The sequence below is a fragment of the Taudactylus pleione genome, unplaced genomic scaffold, assembly GCF_031769625.1.
Source record: "Taudactylus pleione unplaced genomic scaffold, aTauple2 ptg000967l, whole genome shotgun sequence".
NCBI classification, from domain to species: Eukaryota; Metazoa; Chordata; class Amphibia; order Anura; family Myobatrachidae; genus Taudactylus; species Taudactylus pleione.
This window is the reverse complement of record NW_028285368.1, coordinates 9,934,056-9,959,845: the sequence shown is the minus strand read 5'-3', so window position 1 is coordinate 9,959,845 and position 25,790 is coordinate 9,934,056. Positions and strand designations below refer to the sequence as shown.

At 41.2% G+C, this 25,790-nt stretch overlaps 1 protein-coding gene across 1 annotated transcript in view; it reads right to left on the bottom strand.

Annotated features, from left to right (window-relative positions):
- SHOC1 (shortage in chiasmata 1) overlaps positions 1 to 25,790 on the bottom strand; it is a 420,839-nt gene that overhangs the window by 284,082 nt on the left and 110,967 nt on the right. The window contains exon 6 of the mRNA XM_088460117.1: positions 12,200 to 12,281. Coding sequence (XP_088316243.1) covers positions 12,200 to 12,281 — 82 coding nt within the window. The remainder of the gene's footprint in view (positions 1 to 12,199; positions 12,282 to 25,790) is intronic.

Sequence of the window (25,790 nt, the reverse complement as noted above, 5' to 3'; positions counted from 1 at the left end):
TCCAGCATGCCCGTCCGATGCGATATTTAGCGGGTAAACTGTCGGCCGCATCAGGCAGTGTATGCCCAGCGCAGCCGACAGACAGACATTTCCTGTATTCCTTCTTTCCTGGTGGTGCTTCCGTTTCGCTTCGGCATGGACGCCGCCATCTTGCTCTCGGCCATGTGACCTAGTCGGCCAATCCTGGCGTGTCACATGCTCACTCTCTGACCAGTCACAGCTTAGCACTCGGTATTTAGGGGAGTTCAGAGCTCCCTTGCATTGCCAGTGCAACGTGTTTCTCAGCGCAAGCTGAGAGAGAGTTCCTGAACTTGTCCGCCTGCCTGTTGGATCTCTGCCTAAGCCTGCTTTAACTGACCTGCCCCACACACTGCTGGAATCCCCTGCCTCCTCCTATTGCCTCTCCCTTGCCTGTGTACCTGTGTCAGCTGTATCCTGCACCCTGCCTCCTATTACATTTCCTCTGGACATTATTCACTTCAGCCTGCAATTTACCTCCGCCTGCAATTCACTTCAGCCTGCAATTCACTTCAGCCTGCAATTCACTTCAGCCTCACAAAACCTGGAATACTGGACTGCCTTCTGTCATCACTACCTGGACTTTTTCCCATTGCATCACTACAGTTCCCAAGTGCACTTTAGTGCTAAACCCTGATTTTCTGTTTTACCACATTCATGTCTGTTAAACCACTCATTAAAAGCTCCACGTTTATTTTTAAATCTGCTTCAGTGTCTGCTCCTATTACCACCCCGGGTCCACAACAAAACCAGAATCTCACAAGGATATGATGAAGTGTTTGGACACATCATCACGTACTCTCTACTGTGTCGGAACTACCTCTTCATTATTACCTGTTTTATAGAGATCGGGACCGCTCTTTCAGATTTGCAGCTATATAGAAAGTCCACAACTAGTGAGTGCTAGGTTTCCCCCATGCACTAAATAAAATAACCCAGTCAATAGATTATTTCATATGTAAGGACAGTCATCCATTTTAACCGTGGAGCATATTGGGTTTAAAAGCTTAATGAAAATGGTGGCTCCACGGTACAAAGTGCAGAGTAGACAAACTATTTGAAAACATGTCCTTGAAAATATAGCACCATAGGCCAGAACATGAATGTAAAACTTAAATACAAAAAATGCACACTTACCACTGATATCTGGACTGACATTGAAATGCTAAATTACCTCAGTCTGACAGTCCATTTTTATATTAATGATGAGGAACTGTTCAGTGGTACACTTGGTGTATTACTTCTTGATGAAAAACATAAAAGTGAGTACCTCTTCAATCAGAGTGGTGCACTGATCGGGACATAAGGCCAAAATCAGATGAACGGCTTTAGTTATCGTCAATGATGAGAAAGCAGATTCCATGCTTCGCTCACGTGCTTAATATAGTAGTAGAAAAAAGTCTTGGAATCGAGACACCAATTATTCGAAAATAAAAAATATTTTTACATGGTTTAAACAAAGGGTTGTGGCCAGTGATGAGCTGAGAAAAACAACTGAAATGAAGCTCATCCAATCGGTCCCCACCAGGTGGAACTCAACTTATTATATGCTACAGCGGCTGATAGAGCTAAGCCCTAACATCAATGAGAGTATAAATAGACATTTGATTGCACCTCCCATGTTGACTGCTACTGAATTAGATTGTTACGGAGTTAGTTGCAATATTAGCACCATTTCAGGAGGCAACAAAAAGGGACCGGTATGAATGACCGCCGGACTCAAATCCTGACACCGGCAGCCCGAACAGCGCAAATCCCGACAGGGCAGGTAAGTAAGCTATCCATAACCTTCTCCCCCCCAACCCTCCCTTAGGGTTTTTTGTATAGATGTATAGAAGTATTACGGCGCTCCCAAGGATCAGTGTTATTTTGGGGAAAAAAAAGAGAATGGAAAAAAATATAGTGTAAATCTGTGATAAAAAGCAAAAAAGAAAGTATACAGACATATACTAACCCTTTATAGGTGAGATCAGTACAATGGACACAAATCAACACCGTGGTCCTACGGTGGTTGCAATAGCAACGATGAATCGATATGGATGGGTCTCAAATCCTGAAAGTAGTCGTTATGTGAAGAAAATAAAACATGCCTCCGTAGTGCAAATCAGTTGTCGTCAAGTCAGAATAATAGTAAATAATATCCTGCTCACCTTATTCCAATTGCATAAGCGCCTTAGACATTCATTTGAAATCCCCATGTCCGTCGGTAATGAAAAAATATACTGTATATCTCTTAAAAAGAATTTTATTTAACTTCCATTTAAATAATTTCATATATGGCCATACAAAAAAAAGAAAATCAATAAAAATATCAAATATAATATAATTATAAAGTATAAAATAACCATAAATTGTGCCAAACCATAATGTAAAAAATGTGAAGAAGGCACCAATAGCAGTAACGCATTTCACAGACCCTGTGTCTGCTTCCTCAGGCTGACAACTTGGAAATGAACCTTCCAGTCCTTAAATAGGGGACTGAGGTTCAGACAAATGATGATTGACATATGGTTAATTAACTTAAAATATACATCAAAATACATAGAAAAAAACAATATAAGACATACTGCATATCAAAGAACAACATATAAGTGTTTTAAACAATGTTTAAAATGAATCCCTAAAGTTCATAAGAAAATGGGAGGAGCTGAGCCAGCAAATTAGATAATTAACAGCAGAGAGAGCAATCAGCATTGTAAGATTCATGCATAGACACAAATACGAAGATAACTGCATGGATAGCCCTCCTGATTGTGTGAAACTGAACCTGTTTTAAACACTCCGATCACCACTGTGGTCTGTAAACCATCAGCGCAATCGGTAGCCATGGAGACAATAGACAGGTGACCTCATACATATGTAAGAGGACGCGCCCAGCAATCCCATAGGTGGAGCGGTTGTCCTGGATACCGGGCAAACACAACGCACACACATAAACTAAACCTCATGAAAAATATATCCAAGAAATATATATATATCTATATGGATCAACCTCCTAGTTATATAATACTGAAGCCATTGTTAAAAAGCACTCCGATCAGTATGGAAACCCTCAGCGCGGTTGGTAATCATGGAAATAATAGACAAATGACCTCATAAATGTATGAAGATGTGCCCAGCACTCTAATGGGTGGAGCGCTTCTCCTGAATACTAGGTAGCCACAGCTCACCAACATAATCAAAAAACTCCATAAAGCCTGTCAATAGATTATTAGTATAGCATTTTTAATTACTATATTGCTATCGTTGTGTATATATATATATATATATATATATATTAGAAAAAAAATTATTTAAGCGCTCTGGTTTATAAGCCGTCAGCACAATCAGTGTCCATAGAAACAATAAACAAGTGACTTCATGTGTATATAAAACCCCCAATATTCCAATCAGAAAAATGTGACCCTAGAGACTATGAAGCCACACCACACATTGTGATCCAAACTCCATAGATTTATCAAAAGGAAAGATCCTAATTAAATGTCACTTATGTGAATAATCGAAATAAATGATAGTACAATAATAATACTAATACATAAGGGATTTGAATATGTGTGACATTAATGTGGGTTGTCTAACCCTAACCTTCCCCCTAGTGCCTAACCCTAACCTCCCCCCAGGGGTGCCTAAACCTAACCCCCCTCCCTGCACACTAAACCTAACCCTCCCGGGAGGGTGCCTAACCCTAACCTCCCCCCATGGGTGCCTTACCCTAACCCCCTTTTCCCCTAGTCTAACCCTAACCCTCCCGGGGGGGGTGCCTAGCCCTAAGTCCGGGAGCCCATAAACCTAAAACTTTACCCTCCGCGCGCGGCTGTCTGCTTACGACGCCCGGCTTACCTTCGTTCGGTATGCCGGGCGTTGGGGTTTAGGTGGGTGGATAATGATAGGCGCCGGGATTTCGACGCCTATCATCATTCCCATGCCAGGATTTGACAGTAGGGAAGCCGGCGGTTGGCATTTCGACCACAGGCTTCTTGACTATATCCCAACAAAAATGATGAGGCGCGAGAAACACTTGACAACTAGCTTGGTGATACCTATTGCTGCTATCCTTGAAGGTATGGAGAAAATGCACCCAAACAAGGAGACTGTAATACTTAAATGCAGCCATTGAAGGCATGAAGATATTTGGCAAAGCAGAGCATGTCCCTTTATTAGCAACTGCCACTTCTTAGACCCTCACTTCAAAAATATTTACTTCACGGATGCTAATGTAGTTGCCAAGCTAGTCACTTCTGCTAAAACTGGATTATAAAGGATGTTATGGAAAGAAGTGCCAGAACCAGCACAGACTTAAGTTCCTCATCTGTGAATGAAGGTAAGCAAGCATACCTAATTATTTTAGGCACATATTTAAAATGGAACCATCATAATGTATAGAGAAGAAGACAGTAGGTAGTTTTGGGAGTGTACTGCACTTAGGTTCCTTATACTCATTAGGACTTTAAAACATCACCTTTTGATTAAATAACATAGACAACAGTCATAGTTTTCTGTAAAATATACATTAAAAATAGTTGAATAAGAATAGAGAGAAAATTACATTGAGTACACGTCGCACTTTGTGTATTACTGTTTTATTAGTTATATATTGTAGCAGATCAAGGCAGTTTCCAAATGAGTATGAAAGCATTTCTAGTTACCTTAGAGTTATAAATAATCAGTTTAACTTTATACTGTCTTTAATCAGGGATTAAGTGACGCGAAAGCCTCTTGAATCCTTTTGCCCTACTGGCTGGCTGGGGCTGGGCACATTTTTGGTTATGTTGTTACTGTGATATACACACAAAAGGGGTTTCAGTCTGTTACAAGTTACTTTTCACTATTTTTCAACATTGTAATAATTGATGTATACGTATTACAGTCTGTATCCTTTACCTGAGAAACTATAGTACGGCTGCTGTATAGATATTCTTCCAAGAGTTACAAAGGGCTCTATTTAATAACAATCCTTATTCCTAGCGACATATTTTGTTTAGTTTCACAGTAATACTAACAAATATGCCACCGGCATTTGACATAACGTATCTCTCTGGTGAGATCCCGTGGTTTTCTCCTTTGGAGTGGTTCTCCATTGAGTTGCTTGCTGGCAGCCCACTGCTGCCAGTGACGGGCTCCTGTGTAATGCGAATGCGCTATGGCTGCCTGCACATTGCACTTTCACCAGACAGCGACTCTGTAAAACCTCAATGGCTGTGCTGTAGCCAGAAAGTCCTTTGCTAGGACCCCATTCCTGGCAAAGGGGACTGTACCGCTAATGCCATATATAGATGGCATAAGTGGTGCAGTTATAAACAAAAGTATGCTAAGCTTACTACTGTTTGGTAAATACTGAGCGTAGGTCATAACCCCTTTACTGAATAGTAAAGATGTTATGGCTTATTCTTAAATGGAGACTATAACATAAGGGATGTTATATTCATAACATAACATGGAGACTATAACATAAGGGATGTTATATTCATTCCTATGCTTTGTACTGTACTCTTTCAAGTACAATTAAACACTGAAAATATCAATCTTACCATGCATTTCAGATGAACAAAACCCATCACAATCGCGTAGTCTCTTCAAACAATACCACTTAAAAGTTCAAAGCCTTAAAATTGTGTGATGAGTCTTCAAGTTTCCCTTAAAATTTTTTATGAACAAGATAGACTTGCAAGCAGCAATAGTTTCTAAATGTTGTGTCAGGTGACGTGGCCGATGACGCTGCTTTGTTAATTATGCACTCCCATTAAACGCCCGTTTTGACTGTTTGGCACGCCTGCGTTCGGATCTCCACTCCCCGTTTTCAAGCACCTTCCCCTGTTACCACCCACAAATGCCTCATTCTGTCACTCAAATTAGCAGGCCCTCGCTGTTTTGCGAGCGCACGATTTCCGACTGCAATGACTGGTTGGCGCATGCGCATTACGACCCATACGCAGTTGTGTGAACATCGCTCGGAGCAAACGAGCGGCCGCTTACGAGCGGCTCTGAATCAGGCCCTCTGTTTCGGAGAGAGGTCTCTGCATTACACACAGGTGCGTCACTCGTTACAGCAGGCGTCTGTGGCAAAGCAGTGTGGGCATCACGGGATCGAAGCCTGGAAGGCTACAATTTGTCACAGAAATCACTTGGTGGTGTGAGAATTCTGTCACTACCAGTTACTGAACGCAAGAGTGCAAATTCAACCGCACCATCAGCTTTTAATATACAGTACATTCATAGCGGCACACTAGTTGTCCTAGCAGATGGGGGATGGTGTCCTTGCAATGGTCACTATTCGCAGCCTTTTTCAGGACAAAAGGGCAGAGCTGACTGCTTACAGTAAATGGATTAACAAAGCGTCCTTTATTATGGTAATGAGAGGCTCTTGCTTGCTTTGGGGGAAGGGACCTGATGCACTGTGTATGACTCTCGACCCACTGGGCATGCGCCAGAAATCCCATTGCAACCCTCCTACTGGGCATGCGCCCGCCAGAGATGAATTTTTCTAACCCCTCGGAGATGGCTGACAGCCACCACAGCGCCAACCGTGTAATAAATAGAGCTCTCTCTCATACAGATCCCACTACCACTTACTGGACATGAGAAATCACTATAGTGTCCAAGGCTGGAACAGCATCGACATTGTCGCAAGTTTGCGGTGTAATGCTATTTTGCACTTTAAATGCTCAAGCAGTTTGTAATATAGAGACCTCTCTCTCATACTGTACAGGGCCCATTCACTACCAGTTTCTGAAGTTATGAAATCATTATTGTGTCCAAGTCTGGGACAGCGTAGAGAGTGGTGCAAAATTCAACCGCACCGTCAGTTTTTAATATACAGTACAGACACATTCATAGCGGCACACTAGTTGTCCTAGCAGATGGGGGATGGTATCCATGGCAATGGTCACTATTCGTAGCCTTTTTCAGGACACAAGGGCAGAGATGACTGCTTACAGTAAATGGATTAACAAAGCGTCATTTATTATGGTAATGAGAGGCTCTTGCTTGCTTTGGGGGAAGGAACCTGATGCACTGTGTATGACTCTCGACACACTGGGCATGCACCAGAAATGCCATTGCAGCACTCCTACTGGGCATGCGCCCGCCAGAGATGCCATTTCTAACCCCTTGGAGATGACTGACAGCCACCACAGCGCCAACCGTGTAATACAGAGAGCTCTCTCTCATACAGATCCCACTACCACTTACTGGACATGAGAAATCACTATAGTGTCCAAGGCTGGAACAGCATTGACATTGACGTAAGTTTGCGGTGTAACGATATTTTGCACTTTAAACGCACAAGCAGTTTGTAATACAGAGAGCTCTCTCCCAGACAGAGCCCACTACTAGTTACTGCTCAGGAGAAGTCGCTACAGTGTCCAAGGCTGGAACAGAATCAACATTGTCGTAAGTTTGCGGTGTAACAATATTTTGCACTTTAAACGCACAAGCAGTTTGCAATACAGAGAGCTCTCTCCCAGACAGAGCCCACTACTAGTTACTGCTCAGAAGTCTCTACAGTGTCCAAGGCTGGAACAGCATCGACATTGTTGCAAGTTTGCGGTGTAATGCTATTTTGCACTTTAAACGCACAGTCAGTTTGTAATACAGAGACCTCTCTCTCATACTTTACAGAGCCCATTCAATACCAGTTTCTGAAGTTATGAAATCACTATTGTGTCCAAGTCTGGGACAGCGTAGAGAGTGGTGCAAAATTCAACCGCACCGTCAGTTTTTAATATACAGTACAGACACATTCATAGCAGCACACTAGTTGTCCTAGCAGATGGGGGATGGTGTCCTTGGCAATGGTCACTATTCGTAGCCTTTTTCAGGACACAAGGGCAGAGATGACTGCTTACAGTAAATGGATTAACAAAGCATCCTTTATTATGGTAATGAGAGGCTCTTGCTTGCTTTGGGGGAAGGGACCTGATGCACTGTGTATGACTCTCGACACACTGGGCATGCGCCAGAAATCCCATTGCAACCCTCCTACTGGGCATGCGCCTGCCAGAGATGCCATTTCTAACCCCTCGGAGATGGCTGACAGCCACCACAGCGCCAACCGTACTCGCATTGACGCAAGTTTGCAGTTTCAATGCACAGTCAGTTTGTAATATAGAGAGCTCTCTCTCAGAGCCCACTAATGGTTACTGCTCAGGAGAAATCACTATAGTGTCCAAGGCTGGAACAGCATCTACATTGTCGCAAGTTTGCGGTTTAACGCTATTTTGCGCTTTAAACGCACAGTCAGTTTGTAATACAGAGACCTCTCTCTCATACTTTACAGAGCCCATTCATTACCAGTTTCTGAAGTTATGAAATCACTATTGTGTCCAAGTCTGGGACAGCGTAGAGTGGTGCAAAATTCATGTTTTAAACGCAGTCAGTTTGTAATTTAGAGGCTTCCCTCTCAAACAGAGCCCACTACTGTAGCATTTTCTGAAGTCATGAAATGACTATTGTGTACAAGTCTTGGAGTGCGCAGAGTGTCGCAAGGTTGACAATTCAACAGCATACCGTACAGTACTGTAGTGATAAAGACAACTGCACATGTGCAGTGATGATCTTCCATACGCCATGGCATAGCGCTACATGGCATATGGCTTGGCGCCACAGATCCCATTGTAACCCATCCACTGGGCATGCGCAAGAAATCCCATTGCAACCCCTCGGAGCTGACAGCCACCGCAGCGCAGTCATTGACAAAAGTTTTGAACTTTTTAAACGCACAATCAGTTTGTAATGTCTTACTTTTAAGCAGCCTTTTAAACAACAACACTACAGTATTACAGTAGTGTCCAGAGCCGACAGTGCCAAAAAAAAAATATTCTTTTCCAGGGATCAAACCTGGGACCATCATTCTTGCAAAGTTATCACCTAACCACTAGCCCACACGCCAGCTACAGTATATTAAGAACCGCACAGAGCGGCCTCATCCTTGTGCACTCCTCCCGCTGCTGTTTTTAATTATAAACAAAATTGTCATAATTCATCCCATCTCAATGAAAGCTGTGCGTGCATCTCATTAATCTACAGTATCGGTTATACCGTGATAACAACTCGGGCAACTTCACTACTGTTCAGTTATGTACAATACTGTATGTGTACTGATTTGCATCCCGTTATAAGAGCTTACTGTATGTACAGTATGTGACATTAAAAATATTGGTTGTGCGAACATGCAAATGCTGTGAATGTGATATCCATCCAATTTAAGTTTAACAGTATGGCATTCAGTACAAATTACAACAGTGGAGCACTCGCCACCCAGCGGTTAAGCTCTGTATTACATGCCGTAGCGTATCCTTAGTTGAAGAATACCATGGTACGCCACAAGTCCATGGCGCGACTCAGAGGCCTGCACGCTACGCCATGAGCAATAAACTAGCTGGGCAGATCTGTACAATCATTTAAAGTTTGATGACCAATACTATCTCCAAATCTCAGTTACTGCGATGGGAAGTAACATCATCCTGAAATATGCAGTTTTGAATTTTGACAGCTACCATACACGACCCTTAAAGGAAAGTCTGCCAATATCTGAATTTATTAGGGGCCTTAGGAACAACTTGGACAGTTTTAATGAGAGAACAACAACAGAATGACATGCATCAGATTTTTGGAGAGAGGTTATGACCCACTGGTTGTTACTAAGTATCTCACCACAGCAGGACATAAATTGAAACATGTAAACCCAGTGAAACATAAAACACATGATGACAATTTTTTTTTCTTCTTCTATCTATGACCCAGGCAGTTTTGATACTCGTACAGCGATTCAGAAAATCATTGTATCCTCTGGCCCAAACGTAATAGGAAATCTACCAAGGAAACCTTTCATTGATTGTAGAAGTGGACCAAGCTGAAAGGATCTACTCATGCATCCAGACATGATGTGTGAGTTTGGCAGTGAAAATTGGCTAACACCCAGGGAACATGGTTGCTTTCAGTGTTTGACTGTATGACATGCAGAAGCAATATCACTGGGTGCCTCTTATAATCACCTTCAGAGAGAAGCTTTCTGGATTCACAAGATGGACACTGTTTGCCCAAGAGGCTTTTTATGATCCCGTACATTCGGGCATATTTCTATAATGGGTTCACTTGAATAGAAAGTGTGTTTGATATATTTTCCGACTGACTTGTATACATTTATTGATGTATATTTTTTGGTTATACAGCTGTAGCCACGCTCATCCATCCCGCGATGTATGTGCATCACGGCATGGATGGCGAAACTAGTGTGTCCGCGTCTATGGCGTGCGACAGCCATAGACTGCAATGGACGAACGCCGGACGTGCTTGGTCACGGCTCTGAGAGAGCCACGCTATGCCATGATGCGTGTGCCCGTGCGCACGCATCGCGGCAACAATGTAGCCAGCTACAGCTGTATACGATATATGTACATTTTTATATATATTTCCTTTTTGCTTTTATTTTTTCATATTATTTGATCTGATTTCTCTGTGAGTCTGTGCCTGTACTGAATTCTCATTTTTTATATGTATAATTTCTGTCATACAATCGGGTTTGGCTACTGTGCCTCGAATACTGTTATTAGTATACTATGTTGTCTGATCTGTTATCTTATATTCCTAGTTACTGCTCTATATAATTTACAGGCGATTGTTGGTTTCTTACCATTTATTGCCATATTTGCTATGTGCTATATATATGGACATTGCTCCGGTTTATACCCAGAACTATGTGCTCCACGTTGACATGCAGGAAGACACATTCTGGATTCCCTGAACCAATGATTCACAGCCACACATGATGACGCTGATGGTGGCATGCTGGGATATGCGCTACTGGTGTGTGGCTTACAGTGGGACACAAATTCTGATATATTTGGGGCTTTCAAATTTTGAGAGTATAAACATTTAATTTTATGGTTTATATTTTGTACACACTTATGATCTACTGATGGTATATATTTAGCTGTGAGACTTTGTATACTTAGGGGTAAATTTACTAAGATGAGAGTTCTATTAAGAAGTGATGTTGCCTGTAGCAACCAACCATATTCCAGGTATTCTCTTCTAGTAGGTGCTAGATAAATGAGAAGTAGAATCTGATTGGTTGCTATGGGCAACATCACTTCTTAAATAGAACTCCCATCTTAGTAAATTTAACCCTTACTGTGTTTTGGAGATCTGATGCCATTCTAGTATGTTCCATTGATTGTTTTATAGAGAATTTTCTATGTAATTGTTGGGTGGGTACTAGGGGCATATAAGGGGGATATTGTTTGTGCCTTGACAAAGGTCCAACATAAGGACCAAAACATTGGTTGTTGTTTCTGCTACTATGTGCTGAATAAATATTAGAATTTTTTTTTAAATAATCTGCTGCTGAGTGCAGAGCACCCCTCGCTTGTTCTATGCTATGAATGCTTAGTGTATATAGCTATTCTTTATGTTCTGCATCCCAGTGAGCTACTAATTGGGACATGTTAGTGTGGACCAGCTGCTCTCTCTCTGTATAAATGATCTTGTATAAGTGTATCCAGAACCTTAACAATGGGGACATCGCCAGAACATTTAAATACATTTTCATTTCTTTCTTAATATCTGCACTGCTTACGGGTACTCAGTCTCTACAAATAATTGATACAAGATCTTTCAGTTCATTGACCTTTACTTTATGCAACTTTATGATGTGTACAGGGGGAGACAAAATAGGTTGAGGAGTAGGGGAACAAGTACAAAATTTTAGGAGAACAAGGTTTCTCTTTTGGATAGGATAGGTTGCCAATTCAGTCACTTGGTTTTGGCAAAAATAGATTTGTTATTTGTGTGCAGTTTGTATTATTGGAAAAGATAGGCAAGGTTAGAGAAACCCGCAGTAAATAGGACATATGAGGCCTGATTTACAGTAGGACATGAGTCCATTTGGGTCGTTTAAAATATTTGCATAAACTTTGTGTTTCTATGTCGATTATTATGACGTGCAATTTGCACAGTACATATCTATATGCCAGTTTTAAAGTTTCACATATAAAATACAGCTTGAGGAATGTAAGATGAATATTTACTTTTGAATCTACAATTGTGCATATAGCAGTAACAGTAATAATTCAAAGCGAGTAACTGCAGAGATGTTTTATCTAACCTGAAGCAGCTCATCATGTCACATACAGTAAATGTTTCAGACAAATTCTATCATGTTTACTTGCAATGCGTAAAGTACCTCTTCTGCTCTTGGAGACAGTAGATGGAATTCCTCCAACAAGATATTTGGCTCCAAATGGACCTCTGTTGATGTGTCCATTCTACAAAATGATGAGAGATGGCATTAACTTTAATGTATCTGTTATATTTAATTCTCTTTGACAGTGGATAACAAGGGCATACTTAATTTGCTGTATAATTTTTCACTCAAAGCAATAACACAACAGTCACATCTAAGATGATTTGTATTTACTTTGGCAACTAAGGTCAAATATTCTTATAAAATTGAGGATTAAGGCCCTCATTCAGAGCCACTCGCAAGCGGGCGCACGTACGTTAGGCGTACGTACAAAATTATTTAAATTCAATGGCTCGCTCGTATTTTCGTTCGCATCTAAAATTCCTCCCTAAACTCAGGCGACCCCTCCTCTAACTAACGAGCGTGCGAAATAGCGAGCGTACATCCCCGAAATGGCTTGAAGGGAACGCACGCACAAGTGAAACCGGAAGTGGCCTTGTCAGATGTCGATTACCTGCTCCTTTATTCTGCCTACCTCCCTCAATCGTATCATGCCAATCAATGTATCAATTAGCTTAATTGTTTGTTTTTTTTCAACACAATGCAAGAAACTTTACTCTTGTCCGTGTTTGTGTTTACCCGCAGAATACGTACGGATGGAACATTCGCTTTTATTGTTCAAAAAACATGTGAACCACAATTAAACAATTGTTCTATTGCTGTGGATCCCCGCATATTTTCCGGGGTTCATTTCTTTATTTAAATTTGCAAACGCATGTCACTGCATCAAGCCTATCATAACTCTCCAGAGATTTCTGGCCCTGTTGAACACATGACTCATACACTAACCAATAAAATTGCTCCTGTTAATTTCCAAAATACATTAGCCAATCAGAAATTTTTTGCACACTTTATCAAAAATGTTTTGTATGAAAAACTCCATTGCCATCATGAGAGCCTCCGCATTCACCAGGCGCGAGCTGCTGGTGCTTACGGAGGTGATGGATCGCCGGATCACCAGCCAGCCTCCACCCATCACCAACCGGCAGAAGCGCTCTGCGTATACGGAGGCACGGTCCCGCCTGCGGTCGTTGGGTTCACGCCGCAACATCGGGCAGCTGGAGCGCAGGTGGTCAGACCTGCAACGGCGAACGCCCCGCTTGCTGGCATGCTTTCGCATGCAGATCCTTGAAAGTAAGTGTTATGTATTGTGGTTTTCATGTGTGTGTTTGTGGGGCAAACTGCGTGTGCATGTTTTCCTGTCTGTCCTATTAATTATTTGTCCTCATATCTGCGTGTGCATGTTTTCCTGTCTGTCCTATTAATTATTTGTCCTCATATCTGCGTGTGCATGTTTTCCTGTCTGTCCTATTAATTATTTGTCCTCATATCTGCGTGTGCATGTTTTCCTGTCTGTCCTATTAATTATTTGTCCTCATATCTGCGTGTGCATGTTTTCCTGTCTGTCCTATTAATTATTTGTCCTCATATCTGCGTGTGCATGTTTTCCTGTCTGTCCTATTAATTATTTGTCCTCATATCTGCGTGTGCATGTTTTCCTGTCTGTCCTATTAATTATTTGTCCTCATATCTGCGTGTGCATGTTTTCCTGTCTGTCCTATTAATTATTTGTCCTCATATCAGCGTGTGCTTGTTTTCCCTCTATTTCTGTTTTTTTCATTCTACTCCTATTTGCATGTTTTTTGTTGGTGGTTTTTTTTTTTTTATTTGGGCCCCGGATTTGCCCAGAAACTAACCTCAATTTGTTTGACATATTTTAGGAGGACAGCCAAGACTACGCCGTCACCGTCCGGCCAGACGGCGTTCCCGGCCACTATCGCCAACCCCCAGCCAACACTCCACCCCAAATATTTCCCCTATACCCCACTCCTCCCCAGCCTTCCCAGACCCTCTCCCGGAACTGTCGGGCCTCCTTCCCTTCCGTCCCACTTCCCCCTCTCCTCCACCCACCCCTCTTCCAATTACCCCCTCCCCGGAGTCCATCATTACCCCTCCCCGTTCTTTGGGGAATGAAGGCTCCTCCGAGGAGGAACATGGAGGGACTTCCGGAGCTCCCGTTTTGGCTCCCGGTATGTTTTTCTTTCTCATTTTTTTTAACCACAAACTGTTTGTATGTAATCATGTGTCGTGCCTTTATTCGTGCTTGTTTGGTTTACTTTTGGTGATTTAGCAGTTTGCCTTTACCTCTTCCTGCTGATTTCAACATACACATATCACACCTGTGTGAATTTGTACATAGGCCTTGTATTTTTGGCAGCACCCCCTTTTTGTTTTGGTTTTTTTTTTTTCGGTTTAGGAGTGATTTCGTTGTGTTTTGGTTTTTTTAATGTGGATTCCCTATTGTTTTATTAATCCACACACTTTTCTCACCCACAGAGGAACAGAGGCGTCGACAAGAGGTGGACGATTGTGTTGGCCAGATGCGCCAACATGTCATTGGCATTCTTGTGGGCCTTGACCGGCTGTCTGGCATTCTTCGCCAGTAGTTTTTTTTGTTTATTTTCGTTTTGTAAATAAATTTTGTAGTTCTAATATACGTTCTGGCTCATTCTTTTTTTCAAAAACAAAAATAGTTTTCCCTGACATAAGTAGACTGTTCCTGCAAGGATTTCCCTTTTTTAAAAGTTAGATTGTATTTTGTATTTGTACGTTAAACAGCCACAAGAAACACATAACAGTAACAATGTAATTTCCCTTTTTGGGTGTAGTGTCAATTAGATATTTCGACATTTTACAGGTTCCTAGTTGGTGTGCAAGCTGCTTAGGCCAATCTTCAAAATCCAAAGGTTTGGACAGGCTTCCTTTTGGTGTGGGTTGGGAACCTGCAAACATATTTCAGTTTACATCAACTGGTGTCAGTACTGGATTACCCCTTAGTCATATGTAAGGTGTGTTAACCTGGTTACACTTGCTGTTAACGTCCAAAAAAAGGAAGACCATTTCACTCTCCAAACATTTATTCACAACATAAATGAGAAATCAAAGTGGTCAGTCCCAAAAAAAAAAAACAGTGATAATCTCAAATACAACACATACAAATAAAATATTTAATTAAAAAAAACAATCAAGAACTGGTTGACGAAGGACCATGCCAACATGATTCCACAAACATGGCGTTGCGATATGGGTTCCAGAATATATGGCCAAAATCACCAGATCCAGGTTTGGTAAGGGTAGCAGGAAGTAGTGAGCGTTGGAGTGGCAAAGATTATGTGAACAAACAGAAGATGGTGAAAAAAAATAAAATAAATTAGATGTTCGCAAACAAACACAAACACATTAGGTATAAACACTGTAGTTTGGGTCAAACTTACCTAAAAAATCTGGCCACCACATCATCGCGTATGGCCCCCCCACATACTGACCTCCGACCAACCTCGGGGGGGCCATCCTCAGGTAAGGCATCCTCTGGCTGCATTGGGACACCACTCCTTATGGCGATGTTGTGAAATATCCCACACAGGACCACAATTTTCGACACCATATCCGGCAAATACATGAGCTCGCCACCAGAGCGGTGGAGGCATCTGAATCGGCCTTTTAAAAGGCCGATACAGCGCTCCACCACTTGCCTGGTGGCTGTAAGTGCGGAATTATACTCACTTTGTGGGCCTGGTGTGGGAGCCAAATAAGGAGTGAGCAGCCAGGACATGCAAGGGTATCCACTGTCTCCTGTGAAAAATAAGAGACAACATCAGGAACACTGTGTATCAAGCTTAACATTGTTATGTACTAAAGGTCTCCACTTACCCAGAAGCCACGCATCACCAGCTTGTAGGTTGGTTAATTTCTGCCATATCCCTGATTGCCGGATGACGAAGGAGTCATGTGCACTTCCTGGTAACTTAGCATTCAGGGACAGGATCTGGAGGGAGGCATCACATACCACCATTACATTCAGGAAGTGATAGTGTTTCCTGTTTCTAAATATTGCCTCCAGCCGTGCTGGAGGCTGAAGTGGTATCTGAGTACCATCCACAACCCCTATGATGTGTGGGAAGCCAGCTATTTGGTAAAAATTGGCCTTGGCCACACTAAGGGCACCCATATCCCAAGGCATTTGAATAAAATGATGGAGGTGCTTGAAAAGTGCCTCCATCACTGCCCTCAGGATCCGGGAAAAGGAGGATTGGGAGATGCCCGCCACTATTCCCACCGTTGTTTGAAACGATCCTGAGGCACAGAAATGTAACACCGCCATAAATTGCGTCAGTGGTGGTATTGCTGTTGGACTGTCAATTTGCCGCTCAAGATCACTTTCTATTAATGAGAGAGTGTCTATGATGATTTTGGGAGGTAGACGGTAGCGTCTTAAAACCTCATCATCGGGCATTCCAAAAAGGGTGACACGTGTTCGAAATATCTGGGGCCTTGCATGCCTACGATGCCTACGCCTGGGATGAGATTGAGGTTGGTCGGCTTCCGGGAGCATGGCCAGAACAATCCGCCCCAGATCAACCTGAAATTCAAAAATTTCAAAGTAAGGCTTTTGACCCACCCCAAAACGATATTAAAACAACTTAGCTTGATGATACCATCCATTGCTGCTTACATGCCAGGGTATTGTCATGAAACGTCCAAACTGAAAATAAACAACAAAATTACTTGACACATTTCACTCTGTGCATTTTTGTTGATACATTTTGTGCTAGACCAAAGTTCAAATATGCCAAACACCCATTTAGCAAAACCGCAAAGCGACATTTAACACAGTACATCAAAACGGGTCGAAATGTTGGCTCAAAAAGCGAAAGCTAAACCACCAAAAAGTTAGAATGATTATTAAGCTGTTTAAAATGCGCTAATTAGTTCGCTAATACAAGTCACAAGAGTAACTACTAAAAATGCGCTAATTAGTTCGCTAATACAAGTCACAAGAGTAACTACTAAAAATGCGCTAATTAGTTCGCTAATACAAGTCACAAGAGTAACTACTAAAAATGCGCTAATTAGTTCGCTAATACAAGTCACAAGAGTAACTACTAAAAATGCGCTAATTAGTTCGCTAATACAAGTCACAAGAGTAACTACTAAAAATGCGCTAATTAGTTCGCTAATACAAGTCACAAGAGTAACTACTAAAAATGTGCTATTTAGTTCGCTAATACAGGTCACAAGAGTAACTACTAAAAATGCGCTAATTAGTTCGCTAATACAAGATAAAAAATGGACTTACCAAGAGCAAATATCTAAGATGCAAAATCAAAAGGTCTTTGGGGTCGAAAATAAACAAAATCTAAAATAGAAGAAATTAGGGATCCAAAAATTACAAAATATACGAAACACAATGAAACAACAATTGAACAAAAGTTAGACTTCACAAAACTTACCAAATCAACAAACGAGGTCCCAAAAATATAAACCAACAAAGATAACGGAAAAAAAAACGCAAATCTATCCAACAAACGAATCTCCAACCTCCAACTCCTTTCTACGCAATCAATAAACTCCAGCCAAGATAACCTCCAACAATCCAAAAACGCCACCTCGACTTGAGACACACCAAGCCATAAATAGTGTTTCGTTTCCCGCACAAATTAAGGAGGGATCATAGGGCCGCACAATCAATGATGCGGCCGCAAAATAAGGACGCATGTATAAATACGTCACGAAAACACATTCAAATTCTGGTGTATTTCTTGTTTGGACCTCAGACATGGCGACAGACCAGGGAAAAAATGCACAAGAGTCAGGCGGTAAGTCTTTCATGCATTTTCTATCAACGATTAATTTGAAACATAAGATTAGGCAAGTTGTGATTTTGTGAATTCTGTAAATTTACACAAATAGGTGAGGAGGATGACATGGAAGAGGCTGCTGGGCCCAGTATTCCGGCCAAAGCGGGCAAAAAAAAAAGGCAGCCACATTTCACAAGAAAGGAGATGGAGGTTTTGATCCAGAAGTGTGTGGACATCCTGCCACAGGCAGACAGGAATATGAGTCTAAGCCAGAAGTGGAGAATGTGGGAAGAGGTAGCCGTTGCTGTCAATAGAGTGGGTGATTATGTCCGTCTAGCCCGGGATGTCAAACGGCGATAAGTAAACCCTTGCCCCCCCTAAAAACAAACCCCATTTTAAACGAAAGGATAATGGCTTCCATTTTTCCCCACAGATGGGGCGACTTCAAATATCGCCTAAAGCAAAAACTCGCGGACAGGGCTAGGCATGCAAGGGGGACAGGTGGGGGTCCCACCCCTGTGTCATTGGAGTTGACGGATTTAGAAGAGCTGGCACAGGGGTGTGTGCAGCCTGTGGAGGTGTTTGGCGTGTCCAACATGGATACGGACATGCCAGACTTTGCGGCTCCTCATGTTGGCCCAGGTAAGTATTGTGATGTCACCAACTCTGAAATGCTATTGTGCCAATATGTAGATTCTAATGTGACTCTTTTCTCATTTTTCAAACAGAGACACAGGCGGATGAGTCTGCTCCAGAGGGAAGCCTTGGCCGCAGAATTTCTGCTGGCTCTGCAGGGGAGGAACCAGTACATCCGGCTGAGGACCCTGCAGAAGCCAGTCCAGGGCGTGCCCCCTCGCAGGCAGTGGGCCTCCTCACAGAACTCAATTTCAAATCGGATTTCCATACGGAGATTCTGCAGAGGATGGACGCCAGTCTGATACGGGTGGCTGAGGCCCTGGAGCAAAATGCTGCAGCCAACGTGACCATTGGTCAGGCCCTGGCGGAAAATACCAGGGCCAACATCCGCATCGCCGATGCCCTGGAGCAGCTCGTTCGCCAGCACATGGTGGAGCCGACCTCCCTTCCTGCCGGAACATCAGGATCCTCCACCTCTGGCACAACATCAGCCAATCCTCCAAATGTGCCTAGCCCTGTGCCTAGTCCAGAGGCCACAACATCTGCCTCTGGACAGGCCAGCCCGATGGCATCCCGGACCCGGTCTGGCGCCCACCCTCCCCCATCCAAACGGGCGAAAAAACGGTGACAGCAATGGCGACTTTTCCCACACTCCTTCTGTGCTTGGCTCATATTCCTTTCTGGTCAAAACTTCCCTCTCCTTTCTTGTGAAATGTTTTTAAGTTATTTTTGTACGTTTATGTTATCAGTTATTGAGTATTTATTTTTGATAAAAAGTATCTTTGGCAGAAAAAAAAAAATATATATATTATGCCAATTGGTTTGTGTTTAAACAATAAATTTATGAAAAAAATCTGACATTGTATTGTGACATTATTGTACAAATGGGTTACATTTAATCCTGGCCCTAAAGGCAAAAAAGGACACAAAAAACCATTTCATTTGTATAAAAAAAAGGCCTCTTGAAGGAACGTTTAAAAAATCACATAACGATGCAAATTCCACATTAAAAAAAAAAGGGGGAGCTAATTAAAACATGATGACATTATTGTCACAATAGGCCATAAACAACAAATTGAGGCCAAAAAAAACCCCAAAAAATGTACGCCAATTGATTGTGTAATCCTGACATTAGCAGGTATGATTTCCACCTGCGTACGGTTTTGTGCTATCCCAATAAACTGCTTTCCAAACACATACCAAGCCGGTTTTCAATACAACACTAATTGCTTTTGTGACCACCCGCGATTAATCGCTGCAACATCATGGAGTCCCGGGACGGAGGAGAAGGCCATCGCCAATGTGGTCGAGTAATCCAGACCCTAAACTGTGCGAGCATTTTAAAGGGAAAGAGGATGTTCCAGTGACGTATGTGACGGTCCGAACACATTTGACGTTCGCATCTGCTAATGTATGTACGCCCCAAAAACGCCTCGCCACGCCTGCGTTTTTCCATCTCCACCCCCGTCAACACCCAAAAACGCCCTGTTCTGTCAATCACATTTGACATGTCACTTCCTGTACGCTATTTTAGGAACGAGAGAAAAAAAGCTCGCAATCTGCCGTACGCACATGCGCAGTGTAACACCGACGCATGCGCGGTTAGTCAACATCGGAACGCAACAAGCGTACTGCTGTTTGCGAGTGGCTCTGAATGAGGGCCTAAGCTTTTTGTCTTGATTAAGACTGGATAAACCTGTGTGGCAGATCCAAGCTGTAAGCAATGTACTGATAAAAGCAACACTCACCTGTGAATGGGACATTGAGGTGAGTGCACATTAATAAAACCATACACATGAGCATTAATATTAAACATTTAGAGCTTTAATTTATAGCTGTGCACAACTTACATCCTTATTTAGTTACTGTATACATAAATTGCTGCTCTAACACCGTGTGCTTGGAGAGGCGGATCAGATGCATCTTATTTATAGCTAGATCAATCATAAATTTCTTTAGCTTTGTGTACATTTTGAAATTATATAAAGCAGGTGCAAATTTTGGTGTATGATCATGATTGATACATGTTTGCTCTGACTGCGTGTGTGTACCTATCGACATTCTGGAGATTACATTAGGATTGTGAACATTATAAATATTGACAAGTCATAACAAAACCAAAATAACATAGAAACAATGACAACAAAGCAGCATACAGTACAACCATGATATTGAAAAAATTACTGTGCGACCGAGATTGTAAAGAAATAATTTTCTTACAATAAACGAATAATAGACAAATATAAAAACTAATAATAAACCATTCTGGTACTGTATATCACACCTGAACACATCTAATAATACATGAGGTACTGTTGCAATGTCACTGTAGCTTTAGGGCTTTCTGCATAGTAGGTATATCATGTACTGTATACGTTTAATTTCAAAGTCATACCACATGTTTGTTTGTCACTGTCTGACTGGGCTTAAACCAAGGTTACTGAATTATTCCATTCCAGATTTTATTTTTAACCAAACTGAAAGTGTTCCTGGTCTCTATTGTTTCTGTTATAGGTTTACAACTTGGTTTGCCTGTGACGGCTGATCCTATTCTGTCTACAAACCTGTACTGACCCTGGTCTGCTTAACAGGTCATATACTGTCATAACTGCCCTGATCCCTTATCTCTACCTTCAGTTACCTTGTGCGCTAAGCATTCTATTGTCCTCTTTAACATACTTCCACTCTGTCCGTGCCCATGACTCGAAAAATCAGGCTTTTCAACTGTTAACCTAGCTATCCTGCATGGGCTTCTTTTGAAAATCCTTTGTGTTTAGGATTATTACTCTAGTGTTTTTACCACCGTGATGGTCCACATCACTTCCACATGATCTTGAGACAGATTGGGAGGGCATAAGCATATTTTGTAATGATTGGTCACTATAAGAACATTGTAGACTTCTAATTTTGCCTTCGTTGTCAGTCCATTTAAGCTGCAAGGTCAGTATACATCTTACAAGGTTAATTCCCAACGTAATGGAACCTTGGAGGATTTTAAATCCATGGATGCGGAGAACATACTGCAGCCAAGGTTTCAGATGACTGGTACCAACAACATTGTCAGATAATTCCAAACTAACATAGACAGAACCAGAGCTGAAACAGGGCTTAAATACACCCATTGCTGGCCCTCCCCCTTAGTGCTCTACCTCATGAAGTTGAGCGGAGCCAGCAACACTGGTAAGTGCAACGCTGACTTGGAGCATCCTGAGGATGCTCCAGATCAGCTGCACAGACTGCAGGGTACCAAAAGACACAAACAATCTGGCACTGGCCTACTGGATAACTATATCTATCAATCTATAGTGCTCAAATTCAAAAATCAATTGATAGCAGCCCCTACACTGGTGGGGAAATATTGGATCCCCAACAAATTGCAACCAAAGAATGCTAAAAAGTGTTGGAGGCGCTGGTCAATTAAAAATGCATTTATTACATGAAAATAAAAAATATTTATAAAAATAATATGATGAAATTAAAGTGCATTGATTGGCCAATAAGCACAAAGCTATACATCTAATTTCAACTGTCACATAAGCACTAACAAAACAATCAATTACAGAAAAAAATCACATACTTAAGGAAGCCGCTGACGGGCCTGAGAGGCGGAGAAACACGTAATAAGTGCCCACCTTTGGAGAGGGTCAAGCAAAAGAGGGTTGGCGTGATACTGAGTAGTCCCTGGTTTCATCCCAGCACTGTCTCCAGCAGTTACCCACATTGGTGCTGTAAAGTATGCTGGCTATTGAGCATCGCAACGTGATGGATTGGTAAAATATGCTGTGTTTTAAAACAATATGATTTGAGTGCTAATTACATACAAGGGATTCCACAAGGGAGCGAGACTTTGGATAGTAATTTTTGTGCATGCATGCCTTTTTTCTCATTTACTCTCTATGCCACCCATGCCCAATAAATCCACAGCTCATGCTATTTTAAGCTGGAACATTTAATCTATAAATATCTGATTGTCTTTGTGCTATTTAAATACAGTGGATAACTCACAATCTTGACCTCACTGACTATGCTTGCATGAGTTTTCATAAGCACATGGACACGCTGCTACAACTGCTTAATTGGAACATTAAGACTGTTTTTTCCTAAGAAGGTTGCAACATGTCTACAAATAGACACATACTTTAATATTGTCAAAATTGTTATTCTTTCTGTAATTGATTTGTTTTGTTAGTACTTATGTGACAGCTGAAACTAGATATATAGCTTTGTGCTTATTGGCCAATTGATGCACTTTAATTTCTTCTGAGTATTTTTTATGCAGTTTCTATTTTAATTTTTTTAATTTATTAATTTCTTATTTATGTGTACATCAATATTATTATAGCATGATTAGATACAGTACATATATATTTTTTGGTGCAAAATATAGCTGCTGTTTTTATCTTATTGTCTTTCATCATATTATTTTTATACATTTATTTTTCCTTTTCATGTAATAAATGCATTTTATATTGACCAGCGTTTCCAACACTTTTTAGCATTCTTCAGACTGCAGGGTGCCTGTCTGCAGTGTCTAAAGGACGCTTCAGCGACGCTGCAGCAGTGATCCCGGCTGCACGGTGCCATTTAGGGATGGAGATGGAAATTATGCTACATGACTTGTCTGGAGAATCAGATACCACTTTCTCTAGGAGGGCTAACCATGTTAAGTGCAAACATAATAAGGCTCATAATGTATACTGTAGATAGTTGTTGCCATTGACATGCTTGACGCAGAGCATCAAAATTAAATACCTTAATTTCTAAAACCATCGATGTTAAGTTACAGATGCAAGTTGTGTATTTCAAATGGGTCAGGACATAAATGTGTAATGCGCTTAGTTAAGCCAAAAAGTAACTGTATACATTGTAGCGGAAAAGCTCGTTTCACATCAGCATGGGCATAACTGCACATGATATTGTGTTGGTAAAAACATGTAAATTTCCTTTGTCCATTTGTGTAGCATGTTTGTATGTTAAAATGCTTTGAACTAGGATCTGTGTAATCTAAGCAAGGTTATAGGAAAGTCTGTCTTTCTGAACAGACATAAACTGTATATGGCATAAAAGAAATATGTCTCTGGAATTATATGACCGCTGACCAGACCCTTGCTAAAACAGTCATCAAGCGCCTGTGTTCGGTTTGGGGACAGTGATTAAAGAATGGATGTTGATACAGCGAGACACTCAGTCTCTAGATGTGTGGATTTCGTCACTTAAGTCGCTGTGCACGTTAATGGACAGCTTCCCAACTTCAAAAAGAGCTGAATGTATAATTAAAGAACCCCTGCTCATGTGTCCAGGAAACCCTGAGCTTCAGCCAGCTGGACAATCCACTCTGAGCTGAAAAGGGAGGGGGGTGAGGGGGTGCCTGGAAAAGCAGGCATAAATATGTGACTCAACCCTGGCCCTTCTGTGTGAGGCTATCGAAAGATACAGATGATCCCTAATTCATCACTGGGAAGGCCTCATCCCAGAACCATTTAATCCAACGTGGTTTGAGTGGTTTGCTTCTCCAATTTGTTATTTTATTTTCTGGAAATTGTAAGTAACAGTGTTATTCTCTTTAACCTTATTATATTCTTTGTAACTCTTTGTACATAAGCTTTGAAGATATTCTTGAATTAAACCTTAATTCTAGTTCTGGATCTGAGTTTTTATTACCAAAGGCCTGATATGGCTCAGGTTACCTATTTTTCTAAGTATTGACAATTGTGTATGCAGGTGAGAGCAGAAGCTCACTTTATGCGCTTTAGCATTACAGATTTCTTCTGTTGGTGGCAGTTACCAGGTTTAGTGAACCACACGTGTTGAGGTAACCTGTAAAAGTCACGGGCGGCGATTCTCAGATTGGCGTATCTTGAGGGTCGGCTCGCAGGACCGCGACATACGTTTTTCCTTTTTACTGATATATTTAAAATTACCAAATTAAAAATAAATTCAAGTCAGTAAGTGGACATGGTGATCTTGTAGCACTGAGTAATCACACACTGATTTATTTTGCTGTCCTATAATTATGTACACAGAGAATATGCAAGAAATAATATCATTCTGTGATACAGTGTTCAGATTATTCCAGTCAATGACATCTATGTAAAGCTTATGTTATGATAACGCAGGATAGATCTGCAGAGCCAGCGCAAGTATATAAAGATAATTCTGATATTTGGGAAAGTCAATGCTCTCTACAGAAAATGCATTTTGCATTGGGTCCTTATGCCCTCCATAATATCATACACATTCAGTTATTGTACAGATGGGTTTATAAATCCCTAAAAGGACACAAAGTGAACAAAGAAAAGGAAATGGAAACACATGTCACAACTAATAGATTTACCGTACAATGTTTCGATCATTTAGAACACATTCAACTGATAAATATATTATTTTTAGAACAAAATTAGTCACAAGATACTAAGCACCATACATGATGGAAAACTCCATCTCTGGATACAATCCACAATGGGTATGAAGAGGAGATTTCAGTAAGAAACATATGGGGGAAGAGAGAAAACAGCAAATCCTAGGAAACCGCTGATTGCTAATACAGGCAGAGAAACGAGTCAAGGATTTCTAAATTGGCAGTACAGTGTTTACTACTTTTATCCACTTTTAAAATCTGAGCCATATATGAATTATTGTATTTATTGTTGCCAATGTATGCATACCTAGTTGTTATATGCTCTTTCTTGAGCAGCATAATTAGAAATCCAGCAGCTGAGAGATCTGGAACTCTCTGAGCTATATATTTATGCTTGTTTTGAGTAATAACATTAACCAATATATGCTGGAATATCACTCCACTTGTTATAATAACATCAGTTGAATGCTATTTGAGCTGATACAGATGCATAAAAATAGATTAGCAAAGCAGATGTAGAAAACTAGTGAAAAACAAGCAAAGAACAATATGAAAGTCAATGTTGCAGTCTCTCCACAAGACTGACAATGCAGCTAAAAATGGAAAATCATGTCATACACTGTTTGCCATATCATAGAGCACTGCATTATATCTACAACATGAGTTTTCACGTTTAGCTGCATTGTTAGTCTTATGTAAAAACAGCAAGTTGAGTGGTCTTAATGCACTTTGCTACTTTATGCTAATATTTTGCCAATTTTAGCTATTTTAACAGAATTGAAGCAATTTTGTTATATATTTATAAGACAAACATTATAAAGACAAACATCAACCTTTTCAGAGAGCTCAGACATTACAAACAGCCGATCACAAGGTGCGCTACTGTATCCATCAATGT